This window comes from Rhinatrema bivittatum, chromosome 4, assembly GCF_901001135.1.
Source record: "Rhinatrema bivittatum chromosome 4, aRhiBiv1.1, whole genome shotgun sequence".
Classification (NCBI taxonomy): Eukaryota; Metazoa; Chordata; class Amphibia; order Gymnophiona; family Rhinatrematidae; genus Rhinatrema; species Rhinatrema bivittatum.
The window spans coordinates 238,380,401-238,393,317 of record NC_042618.1 but is presented as its reverse complement, the minus strand read 5'-3'; the positions used below and the strand labels follow the sequence as shown (position 1 = coordinate 238,393,317).

Genomic DNA, 12,917 nt, shown 5'->3' with positions numbered 1-12,917 from the left:
TAGCAGATCTATTTGCTTGATAATGACATTCAGTTCCTGTGCAATCATGTCCACCAGCCCATGGGTTTGGTGCATTGCCTATGCCTGTTTATTTATCTTAATCCTGGCAAATGTTTAAGTCCGGGAACACTTAATGCTCAGATAAGCTGTGTTGAATTTTGCATCTGGCCAGGGCTGCTGTGTTGTTATAATTATTAAGCAGAGTAAAAATCTCTCACAGGACTACCGCTGAATATGAAACGATTGGACAGCTGTATGTCAGCACATGAGGAGGCAGGGAGGGTGGGAGGAGGAAAAAAAAACAAACCAAAGGTCACTATCATCTGCATTAGAAGAAGAAATTGCTCTTCGGAGAGAATTATAAACAAACCTTTCAAACTCTTTCTCTCTCGCTCTCTGCTTCTATAAACTGCCTTTGATTGCATCTGTGATCACCACCTTGAAGAGAGAAAAACACTGTCTCCAGAGAGGAGATTCATTGATTAGCCTCCCTCTGTAGTTCTCTTCTCATTATGTATTTCATAATGTCCTGCACTGAGTACAGTGCACACGAGGGACTGATCCCAAAGGTACTCATATAGCACAAGCACACTGTGCTACAGCAGGGTACAGCAGGAAAGAGCAGAATGCGCAGCCCAAATGTTTTGCAGTCAAAGCGTGAATATGTCTGTATTTGAGTACCCATTGCTATAACTTCACCTCTGTGTGTTTGTCTGAAGGAAGTACACTGTGACAGTATGTCAGAAGTGGAAACTATGTGAATGTAGAGTATGTGCTCTGGGAGAACAGAAATATGATGGAGAAAAGATGTGATGTGTGCATGGTAGAGAACAGATGACCTATATTTGTAAGGATGGGTAAATGATTACAGAAATAACCGACATTCATAGAACTCAATGAATCAATTAATGGTGCTGCTGGTTTGATGGAATTTCTGCTTAGGGAAGCAGTTGCATTAGTGATATATTGAAAGATTGATATCTGGATGAAGAAAGATGATGATGCTGGACATATGCGCTGAGGGAGAGGAAATTTTGTGTTTTGTGGGGGGCGGTGAAGATGCCTGAACGTAGGAAGATGATGCATTTGTGGGATGGTGGAAATGATGATACTGGGTTTACATAGACAGGCAATGTAAATGGAAGATGAAACGATGCATAAGGAATGATATGAATATACTGGGGCAGATTTTATAAATCTGCGCACATGCGTACTTTTGTTCGCAGGATTTTAATAGATATGCGCGTAGCCGCGCGTATCCATTAAAATCCGGGGTCGGCGCGTGCAAGGCTGCCCAAAATCGGCAGACTGCGCATGCCGAGCCACGCAGCCTGCCTCCATTCCCTCCGAGGCCGCTGCATACCCCTTCTAGCCTATGTAGGCTAACATAAATATACCTCTACATTTTCTGGCCTTACACAAATATACTGCTATCTTCTTCTGGTCAGTGTGTGATGAAACAGAATTGCATGCACTGCCTCCCTTGCATGCAAATTTTTCTCATGCATATTCATTGCTGATATCCTGAAAACCTGACTGGTTCCAAAGGCTTTCCCCTGACATGATCAAGTTCAATCCTGCTAAAAAAAACTGATTATTAAAGATTTCTTTAAATAGAGAGGGATTTGACCAAATATTGACAGCCACTTGGGTAATATGATCATTTTAAAAAGATATACCCTCTCCAAGAGTGAAGTATTAAAAGGTGTCCAAGCTCTCAGCAAATGTTTAGTAGTAGTCAATTAGTCATCAATCTTTGCACATTAATTTCTTGTAGAGATATCAGATCCTTTGGCGCCATTTTCCAAAATGGCGCCGAAAAATGGCGGCGGCCATAGACGAAAAAGATTGGACGGCAGGAGGTCCTTCCGGACCCCCGCTGGACTTTTGGCAAGTCTCGTGGGGGTCAGGAGGCCCCCCACAAGCTGGCCAAAAGTTCCTGGAGGTCCAGCGGGGGTCAGGGAGCGATTTCCCGCCGCGAATCGTTTTCGTACGGAAAATGGCGCCGGCAGGAGATCGACTGCAGGAGGTCGTTCAGCGAGGGTTCCGGCGCCTCGCTGAACGACCTCCTGCAGTCGATCTCCTGCCGGCGCCATTTTCCGTACGAAAACGATTCGCGGCGGGAAATCGCTCCCTGACCCCCGCTGGACCTCCAGGAACTTTTGGCCAGCTTGTGGGGGGCCTCCTGACCCCCACGAGACTTGCCAAAAGTCCAGCGGGGGTCCGGAAGGACCTCCTGCCGTCCAATCTTTTTCGTCTATGGCCGCCGCCATTTTTCGGCGCCATTTTGGAAAATGGCGCCGGCTGAAGACGACAAGATTCAGGAGCAGGAGCCCGTTCCGGACCGCCGCTGGACCCGCAGGTTATTTAAGTTATTTGGGGGGGGGGTTTCGGGAGGGTGGGGGATTTAATTTAAAGGGTCGGGGGTGGGTTTTAGGGGGTTTTAATGTGCCGGTTTTCGATTTTTTGATTTTTAACGATTTTTAACGATTTTTCACGATATTTTACCCCCCCAAACGGCAACAATACGATTCCCTCCCCCTCCCAGCCGAAATCGATCGTTAAGACGATCGAGGACACGATTCACATCCCTATCAAATTGCCAATTACAACAGGAGTCCTAACACTTCCTTCTGAGGTACATGCTCCTGGAGACAAATCCTTGCTGCAAGCGACAATGCATAAGCTGGAGAGCAGGTCCTAGCTACAGGATCACTTCCTGCCACACCAAGGTGCTATTCTCTATCCAGTTGACCTTGCTCCTTCAAAACTGCACAAGGACTGCCAGAATGGAGGTAGGATTGTTTTATATGTCTCCCTGAAGGTCTCCTCTATACACTGCTCTATCTGCCTCACCTCCCTCAGATCTGCCATGCTAGCTTCCAGAGCAGAGATTTGACTCATTCTCTGAATACCAGAAGCTCTTTGCACATGGTGTACACATACCACCTCTCACTAACAGGTAGATAATCATACAGTATAGCCAGGCCAATTTTAACAATTTAAAGAGCCTTGGGCAAACTTCTGTGACTTGGTCCTCTTTTATTTTTTTCCATATTGACAACCACACTTCCTCATCTCCCCAACCCTAGCACTCTCCTTTATCCCGCCCACCTGTTAATCTGACACTGTCAGCCCACTGCTGCAGCTTTCTTCCTCTGCATCAGCTGATGGGAGAGCAGCTGCATACCCCTTCTAGCCTATGTAGGCTAACATAAATATACCTCTACATTTTCTGGCCTTACACAAATATACTGCTATCTTCTTCTGGTCAGTGTGTGATGAAACAGAATTGCATGCACTGCCTCCCTTGCATGCAAATTTTTCTCATGCATATTCATTGCTGATATCCTGAAAACCTGACTGGTTCCAAAGGCTTTCCCCTGACATGATTTTGATAATTAAAGTCAACAATCCTTATGACCCCATCATCAACCCTTCCATGAAAATCCTGTAAAATCAGAAACATATGGGTGTGTGTATTTCCTCTTAAATGGGTGGGAAATGTTATCAAATATTTGGGAATGTTAATACCAAAGGATCTGATATCTCTACAAGAAATTAATGTGCAAAGATTGATGACTACTACTAAACATTTGCTGAGAGCTTGGACACCTTTTAATACTTCACTCTTGGAGAGGGTATATCTTTTTAAAATGATCATATTACCCAAGTGGCTGTCAATATTTGGTCAAATCCCTCTCTATTTAAAGAAATCTTTAATAATCAGTTTTTTTTAGCAGGATTGAACTTGTACCTATGGAGGGGGAAGAAATCACATATCTTGATCAATCATCTCATGAAGTGTTGGAGGAAAGGAGGGTTAGGAGTGTCCAATTTGAAGCTTTTGTTGCATCTGTCGGTCGCAGACGGCTGCGACCGCTCTGCCTTACCTCTTTTTCTCCCCTTTCTCTTTCTTTGGACAAGATGGCTGCCTTCGGTGCTGCGTGCTGAGGGTCTCGGCGTTTCCAAACCAGCATGGGTGTCCCCATCCGCCATGCTCACTCCTGTGGCCTCCTAGGGCGCGAGCGCGTACATCTCCTATGCTCTAACACACGTCATGGTGGGAACCTCGGGGGCGGCCCCTCCGCTACCACCTTGAGTTAGCAAAGACTTTGCTTCGCTACTCTGACTGCTCTAAGCTGCCAGCTTAGACGCCGCTTTCACTCTAGGGGCCTCGCTCCAGTAAGAAGCTCTAGACACTCGCTCCTCCGGGGTCTCTCGCTTCTGACTTCCCTTCGGGGTTCTTCACTAAGACAACCGCTCCTTGGGGGTCTCTCCCTCTCTCTATTCTACTTTTCAGGATATTGGACCATTGGGTACTCGCTCCTCGAGGGCCTATCTACTTCATATCCTGCACCACGGACCTTCGGTCCCACCATTCTACCACCAGGAAGTCGCCTTCATTCTGTGAGTACCTCTACGATCCGGCGCTCCAACTCCACCCACCAGCCGTGACGTTACCCACACTGCGCCCCCGCCTATCGGGAACATCTGGGTGAGACTATACTTCTGAGCCTGTTGAACTTACTGGCACTTCGTGGATCAGTGCCTTACCTTCCTGCTTTCACCATCTATCTACAGCAGTACAATAAAGACTCTATCCATACTGTGTCTGCTATCTGTATCAGCCTATCACAGTGGTTCCCCACAGGGCTCCTCCCTGTGGGCGGAGTCATCTCCATTGCGACCAAGGGTCCACAATGCCATATACACAACAGCTTTATAATATGATTGCCAATCTATGACATGTGACTGGCTTCAAAGATCTAATTTTTATATGGTTACTCAGTATTAATCTGGCTTGATAGCACCCTATTCATTACTGTACATTCTTCATCTTACCAACACACAACTATCCTCACATCTACAGCATCATTGTATGATTAGCCTTCTACAAAAAATCTAGCAGTGGCTCTTGTGTAAACCTCATTTATTGCAATCTGCCTCTCCCTTTTTGCCATTGATGGATAATGAGAGATTTACAAACAGGCACTTTTACTAGATGGAGCTCTAAGAGATTGTTGATGATTGGTTAGTTGATAACTGAGGAGGGGAAAACTGTTAAATTTCCTGATTCGCAAGAAACATTTGAGCTGCCTGGGAATAATTATTTTGTATAAATGCAGGCTTGTTCTTATGTGGGGTCATTATCATGTACAGAATTAATTAAAGAACTTTGGTCTGAGTTACAAGATTGATTTGATGTGGAAGATCTGGTCAGGTTGCTCTATGAAGATACTAGGGACATTAATCCCTTGAGAAATAAATGGACAGAAGAGCTAGGTATAATGCTTTCTATGTCAGTGTTTACTACAGGCATAGCTGGGATAGCTAAGATAACAAATAATATACAATTGAGAGAAACTCAATTTAAATTTTTCTGTAGAGCATACATGTTGCAAAGAAAGGCATTTAAGGCGAGTATTGCATTATCTGATAAGTGTGGGGAAGATATTGGCACCTTGGGACATTCCTTTTGGCTTTGTTCTAAGATACAGATTTTTGGAGGAAAAATATTTATGTGCATGGAGAAAATTACCACACTGTCTCTGAAATATGATCCTATCTCTGCTTTATTTGGGGACATTCATTCTACAATGTGCTGTACACCCTCACAAAGCTCCTGGATACGTAAGGCAGTGGCATAGCCACGGGTGGGCCTGGGTGGGCCATGTCCCACCCACTTTTTGTTCAGGCCCGCCCAATTTATTTCAGGGCCAATAGGAACCTGCCTATCACATCAGTAGAAGGGCAGCACCCAGCAGAAAATTAAGGAATCCGTGGAGGTAGCAAAATAAGCAGGAAAACCTTACCAAGCTGGTGGGAATCAACGGCCAATGGGACACTTTTAGTGCAGCTACCCGCCAGGTACAAGTTAGCAGCAGCAGCGGCAGCTGGAAGATCAGCAGCAGGCTCTTGCAGCCCCAGGCCTTCCCCTCACTCTATTTCCCTCCCCTCCCTCTTGTGATGCCCAAAAGGATTCTGGGTAGAGGTGTGTTCAGTAGTAGCATGTAGATAGGACCTGGCCTAGAAGGAAGTCAAAGTGTACAGTCTGGCGCGGCGTGGCATGAGACAGGACTGCACTACACTGCAGTATGTACTTACCAATTGTGACAGGACCAGTAAGGCTCGGAGATCAGTGTCGAGCAGCTCAGTAGTCACTGTTTCTAGTGATGTGGGGGCAATCACGTGGTTGATATTTTGGTCCCAGAGGCTCCATGCCTGTGGAGCCACTGCGACCAATACAAGACTCTGTAGCAGCATTTTTCTCATGTGGCGAAGGCAGTAGCTGCTTCCGCTGCTCCCCTCATATTGTCTCTGCCTTGGAGTGCAGAAGGGAGGCAGGACAGCGACCTTCCGTCCCTGCCTCACTACTGCTGTCAGCTGTCGGCTCCCCTCATGCTGGGCCCGTGGCAAAATATAATAATAAAAAAAACCACCATCAAGGCCTTCCAGCCTCTTCCCACACCAAGGTACACCACCAGGTCAGGAGCAGGAGCTGACCTGGATCCAATTATTTGGGGGCCATTATGCTTGTTGAATCCTCCCTCTCTGATCACCAATATAAGAAAAAAATGTTTTTGTTTTATGGAAGGGAGAAGCGTGAGAGAAAGTATATGTGTGAGTCAGGCAGCAGGTGTGGGAATATGTGAGGGAGGGAGAGAGTGTGTTAGGGAGTGTCTGAGAGCATGTATGTCTGTGCAGATACATGTGTGAAAGAGCATGTAAATCAGACAGCGTGTTTGTGAACATCTGAGAGAACATGTGCATGTGTAAGGGAGCATGCATATGGGAGAGTTTGAGTCGGAGCCTCTGAAAGCATGTGTGTGTGTCTGTGTACGTGTGTGGGAGCATGTCTGTGAGCATCTGACAGAGTGCGTGTGTGTTAGTGAGCATGTGTATGGAGCATGTGCTTGTGAATGAGCATATGAGAATGTGTATAAATAAGAGAAAGGAGAAATTTTGTGCAGACCCCCTCACCCCACAGCAGTCCACAGCAGTCTCAGGATGACTGAAATCTAAAGTTCCCAGGTATGTAGAGCAAAATATTTTTCCCTTACTAGTTTTAATTATTGGGTTTTATTTGATATGCCTGCTGTTTTGAAATATTTTATTATATTTTGGACAATATATTTTTGTATGAGTTTTTAATTATTGGATTGATCTTTACATTAACTGTTTCAAAATATTCTTTTTATTAGTATGATTTTACTGTTATGATTGATGTTTTATATTTCTTGATTCTATTGTTTTATGAGGCATGGTGGTTATTCTGTTTTTCCATTGTTGCATTGTATACAGCATTTGGCTTGTTGGGGTTTCCATTTCAGTTTTTGTCTGCATGTTTCTATTTATACTTTATGGTGTTTATTCTGTATTTGGTGAGGTCCTGTCTGTGTTCTGCATGTGTAACCGAGGTGATGTTCTGCTAGCATATAATTTTTGTGTAGAGATCTATAGCAGCCTGGCTTGTTCTGTTTTCCTAATAGGAGGTGTATTGGTGTTCAGTGCCTGGTGTAATATTTGCAGTGCTGCATTTTCATATGTAGGGTTGTTGCATGGGTATGAGAAAGGGAGTGTGTCAGAGAATGAAAGTTGTGTGTGTGTGTGTGTGTGTGTGTGTGTGCATGTATGTATGTGTAATAGAGCCTGTGTACTTGTGTGTTTATATGAGGGAGAGAGAGCCTGTGTATGTGAGAGAGAGGGAGTGTGTGAGAGAATGAATGTGTGTGTGTACATGAGAGAAAGAAGATAAAATTTATGCAGCCCCACCTCTCCCAGACTATGACAATCTCAGGGTGACTGGAAATCAAAAATGTCCAGGTATGGAGGGCAGGAGATTTTTTTAAAATCCTTATTTATTTTAATCATTGAGTGAATTTTGATGTTTTCTGCTGTTTTGAAATATTTTATTAATATTTTCTGAAATGTATAACATATTTTTAATTATCAGATGTTTTGAAATATTTATTATTAGTATGGTTTTACCATTATGATTCATGATTTGCTTTCTTGACTTTGTTGTTTGATGTTCTATGAGAAATGGTAATTTCTACTGGGTGCATGCTAAAGTTTTTATCAATAATAGTTTAACTACCTTGGCTCAGATGTGTATACTTAGTGCCCACTCATGTTAACCTTGGGCCCAGCCAAAAATTCAGTTCTGGCTATGCCACTGACGTAAGGTGTCATTACTGGAGAGAACTATTTTATTTTTTTGGTGCCATCCAGGAACCAAAATTCATAATTTGTTGATTATGGAATTGATGTCCAATAAATCTTCCTCATTCAGAAAGAGGAGGTTAATATTGGATAATATGGCTTTCATATATTTCGTCACTTATACACTCTACTCGAAGTCAAGTTCTGAATGAATTTAATTGAGGGTCACTGTTGTTTATACTGCTTGAAATCTTATTAGACCTATGGGTTTAGTTTGCTGGGGAATATAGGGGATTGGGTTGGGTTGGGTAAGGGGGAGATGACTGGGATAGGGCTGCAATTGGTTTGACATATACATCTATCTAATGACATGTGTTAGCTATGTTTTCTTTTTTGTTACATTTTGATGCTAGATTATACCATCATATGTTTGTTAATATAAATCAATAAAACAGATTTAAACAGAAAAATGAAACAAACGCCACCTCAGAAATTTTTTTTTTCATTGACTTCTGTTGGAGAAATACAATGATTCACAATGTATCCCTTCCCCAGACCACATTTAATGCTTCTGCAAGGGTCTCTGATGTAGAAAGGAACAGAAACAATCCCCAGTGGCTTTTGCCCTGCCAAATTCTAGTTTGAAAATGGTGCTGACCAGGCTTGAGGCTGATGCCAATGCCATTTTCTTGTATGGCTATATGCTATACAGCCATGCAACATAATAGCACCGGCCTCAAAGTCGGTCGGCACCATTTTCAAACTGGGTGTTAGCACCGCTGGCGCCAATGGACCGTGGGCGCGTCCTCTTACCCACGGCCCGGCTGTCCAGTCTCCCTCGGGGGCCCCTTCCTCAGCAGCAAGTCAATGTCACTGGTTCCCGGCTGCCCAGGCCTTCATTCGGCCGCATGTTGCCTCCGACGCCGCCGACTCCAAATCTCCCGGGAGTCTCCTAGCTCGTGCGTGAGCCAGGACTCTGCTCCTTAAAGGGGCCGCGGCAGGAAAACCAGGTCCAGCCCCTAGCTGACGTCAGGACCCCTGGCCTTCTTAAGGGAGGTTCCCCGGTCGTCCTACGACTTGGCAACGAGTCTACTTCGCTTCGGTGAGGTCTTCGGTGCTTCGTGGGTGCTTTGGTTCCTGTTCCTGCCTTCCGGTTCCTGTTCCTGCCTTCCGAGTCCTGTACCTGCTCCCATCCTTTGGTTCCTGCGGAAAGATCTTCTGGCTTCTGACCTCGGACTGGCTTTCGGTGACTCCTCTGGTTTCGACCTCAGACTGGCTTCAGTGACTCCTCTGGCTTCGACCTTGGACTGGCTATCGGCGATCCTCTGGCTTCTGATCTTGGACTGACTTTGGACGATTCTCCTGGCTGCTGCACAACAATCTTCACAGGGGTCCACCTAAGACCAGCCAGCCCCCACACCCAAAGGCTCAACCCGCGGGGAATGGGGTTGGTAATGGTGAAGCTCCAGCCGGCCCCTGCAACAGCCTGGCCTCGCCTCCTGACAGTGGGGACCTGCGGGGGTTCGCCCTCTCAGGTTGTGCCAACTCCACCTTGGGCAAGGGGTCCACATTCTTGTCAGTGAACCCAACACTGGGAGTGAGCAGGGCAGGAGCAAGTTGGCATCACACTTTCCCCTTTCTACAACAAAGACCTCTATGGAAGGGGTAAGCTTGGCCTGGGGAGAGAGAAAAAGTAATAAATCAAAATAAATGTAAATGAACCAAAACCTGAATAAAACCTCATCCCTCAAAATAAACTTTTTTGCAAATCCCTACATATAATTGGACATTATGGGGCCAATATTCGGCTTTGGAGCTGCTAGTTAAGTTAGTAGGATATAGCCGCGCCACTGAATATCCCCAGATATCTTAAAGTTAACTGGATAAGTATATCCTGTCAACTTTATGCGGCTAACTCTACTCCACCCAGAAATTCCTCGTGCCTGGCCCTAAAATGCCCCTGACTTATGCGGCTAAATTCTAGCCTCATATGTCATTATGGGGCTAGAATTTAGCTGCATACGGCTTTAAATATAGCTGAGTAGCCATTTTGATGAATAACTTTTCAGTTATCTTTCTAAATATCTTTTGAATATTGACCTCCACACTTTTAAATTTTAAATTTTGTTTCATATATGTACATAATCAGGTCAATCCAATACCATGTACTAGCTACTGCGCATGGCTTAACACATGATTGGATGTGTGTCCATTACCCCGATCCAATACGGGAATTAGCATGTCCAAAATGTGCGTCCAAATCACCGTGTAGCTAATTACACTCATCACATGGAAATTCATGTAGATGAGGCTATTAGCTAATCCCCACAATACAATACATTTTCTCCTTGGCTAATGCACCCTTGCAACGTGGCAAATTTTATACCAGCCCAGGTATGCCACACTCAAGGGTGCATTGAAAAAATAGAAAAATCCTGCTTTCTATGATTCATCCTAATAGTAGTGTAGTGATACTAAGTAGGTGGATCCAAGTAAAGTAGTATTTATTTTATAAAAAGTCTTTGGAAAAAAAAATTCTGGACATCCAATACACACACAATATATACGGTCTAGGCCATGTATCTTGTGCATGTTTATGCTGGTAGTGGGAGAAAATGGACGCTCGTAGATTGAGCATCCATTTTCCCAACCCTCTTGACAGCCACCTCTCTTGTGCACCCGATGCTGAGTAGGCAGTATGGACACACATTTGTCCCTAGCGCCTCCTTTTTAGTGCAACCCCTCATTTCAATGTTCAATCGTGCGCCCAGTAGAGGTGGCTGGGCATGCATTGGGAATGTTGGCGCTCAGAACTTAGCTATCACTTTCTGCGCACATTTATTGGATCGGCCTGTCTATGAATATATGTTTCAGAAATTATGTCACAGTGTCTGAATATGTCACCTCTGTTTGTTTGGGATAGACTGCCAAACAAATTCAAGAAATACATAAATGTATAAATAAAAAAAAACCCATATTGCATTGGTAATCCCTGTAATGGTTGGCTGGGCTGAAATAGAATGTTTCCCCTTAGTATTCACCATAGGAAAAAAAATTCCAGTTCTGTTGTCACTTCAGTAATGGTGAGGGATCGTGGTTCCTTGTTTTGGTTAGTTTATTCACCCCTTCCTTTGGACTTTGTTTGGTATGACAGTGACATGAATTTCATCCATTACCAGACACTTTGAAAAGTAACCCAGAACCCTGCAAAAAATGTCACTCACAATCCATATGGAATACCTGCCACATCAAAACAGTGCTAACGACCAGAACCCAAACAGCAACAACCTTACTAATGAACATACCTGGGAACTCTCCAGATTTGGCCTAGAGACTCCAGAATTCTAAAGGAATCTCAATCTTTCAAATTCACTGCTAATGCCTTTCTTAATACTTGCATTTGGCAAGGAAAGCTTCCTTCTGAAGTTCACAAGATGTAATTTGCACAGGCAACATGTCTAGAGTCACATGGAAATTCTTTTTAATCAGGCCAGTGGCACCCAATACAATTGGGACTATTTCTGAATCTTTCTGCCACATTTTCTTGATCTCTGATTGCATCACAAGCATCTTCTCTTTCTCTATATGGTCCACAGAATAGTCTGTTAGTATTGAACATGTCAATTAGCAGTGCTATTATTTATTTATTTATTTATTTATGGAATTTATATACCGGGAGTTCCTGTATACAATACATATCACTCCGGTTCACAGTTAAACGGTAATAACTACTGCCGTGTGGCAGTTTACATGGAACAAATTTTTTCATTGGAACAATGAACTATTATTATTATTATTATTTTCATTGGAACAATGAACTATTATTGTGCTTTTCTCTTTTTCCACTATAACGGGTTTTCTTGCAGCAAGCTTTTTATCTCTTGGGGCTGTTAAGGTATATCAGTGTACTTTCTTCATCTTTCATTGGTGATTTAGGGATCCTGTCCTCATCAGAGCAGTGCGATTCTAACAGTAGTACCCTATTTTGTTTTTTTTTCAGTTGTGTAGTGGATGAAATGGACTTCTCAAACATGGAACTGGATGAAGCTTTGCGTAAATTTCAGGCTCATATTCGTGTACAGGGCGAGGCCCAGAAGGTGGAACGGCTGATTGAGGCTTTCAGGTACTATAGAGATGTGTTTTGCAGTTCAGATGGTATATTTATTTATTTATTTACTTTTATATACCGGTGTTCGATTTTACATATCACATCGGTTTACATTTAAACAAAATTTGCAGGAACTTATGCGTTACCTTTGTCAAATACATTAAACATTTAAATATGGGGATTGTTAACAAGGGATATAAAAGAACAGGGGGAATGGCTAACACTACGGGATGCACGAAGGGAAGCACAAAGGGGAGTGCCCCTTCAGCGCGTGACGCCTGGTGTTATGGCGTCATTTAACGTCCATCACAGTCCTCAGTGACATCAGGGGGGGGCGGGTCTCCCAATCAAGGATCACACACCGCTCCTCCCCTCTCAGTTCCAGATGGATTCTTTCACCTTTTTTTCTTTCTTTCTGTCTTTCTCATCACTGTTAGTTATTTCAGGGAGCCCGGTGGTGATGGTGTGTGGCATCCCTGTGCGCAGGCACCCGGTGTTCTGGCGCCGTTTAATGTCCGTCACAGTCCTCAGTGACATCAGAGGGGGGGCGGGTCTCTCAATCGAGGATCACACACCGCCCCTCCCCTCTCAGTTCCAGATGGATTCTTTCACCTTTTTTTCTTTCTTTCTGTCTTTCTCATCA

At 44.0% G+C, this 12,917-nt stretch overlaps 1 protein-coding gene across 1 annotated transcript in view; it reads left to right on the top strand.

Annotated features, from left to right (window-relative positions):
- IQSEC3 (IQ motif and Sec7 domain 3) overlaps positions 1-12,917 on the top strand; it is a 540,197-nt gene that overhangs the window by 424,800 nt on the left and 102,480 nt on the right. Inside the window, exon 9 of the mRNA XM_029597483.1 lies at positions 12,167-12,289. Coding sequence (XP_029453343.1) covers positions 12,167-12,289 — 123 coding nt within the window. The remainder of the gene's footprint in view (positions 1-12,166; positions 12,290-12,917) is intronic.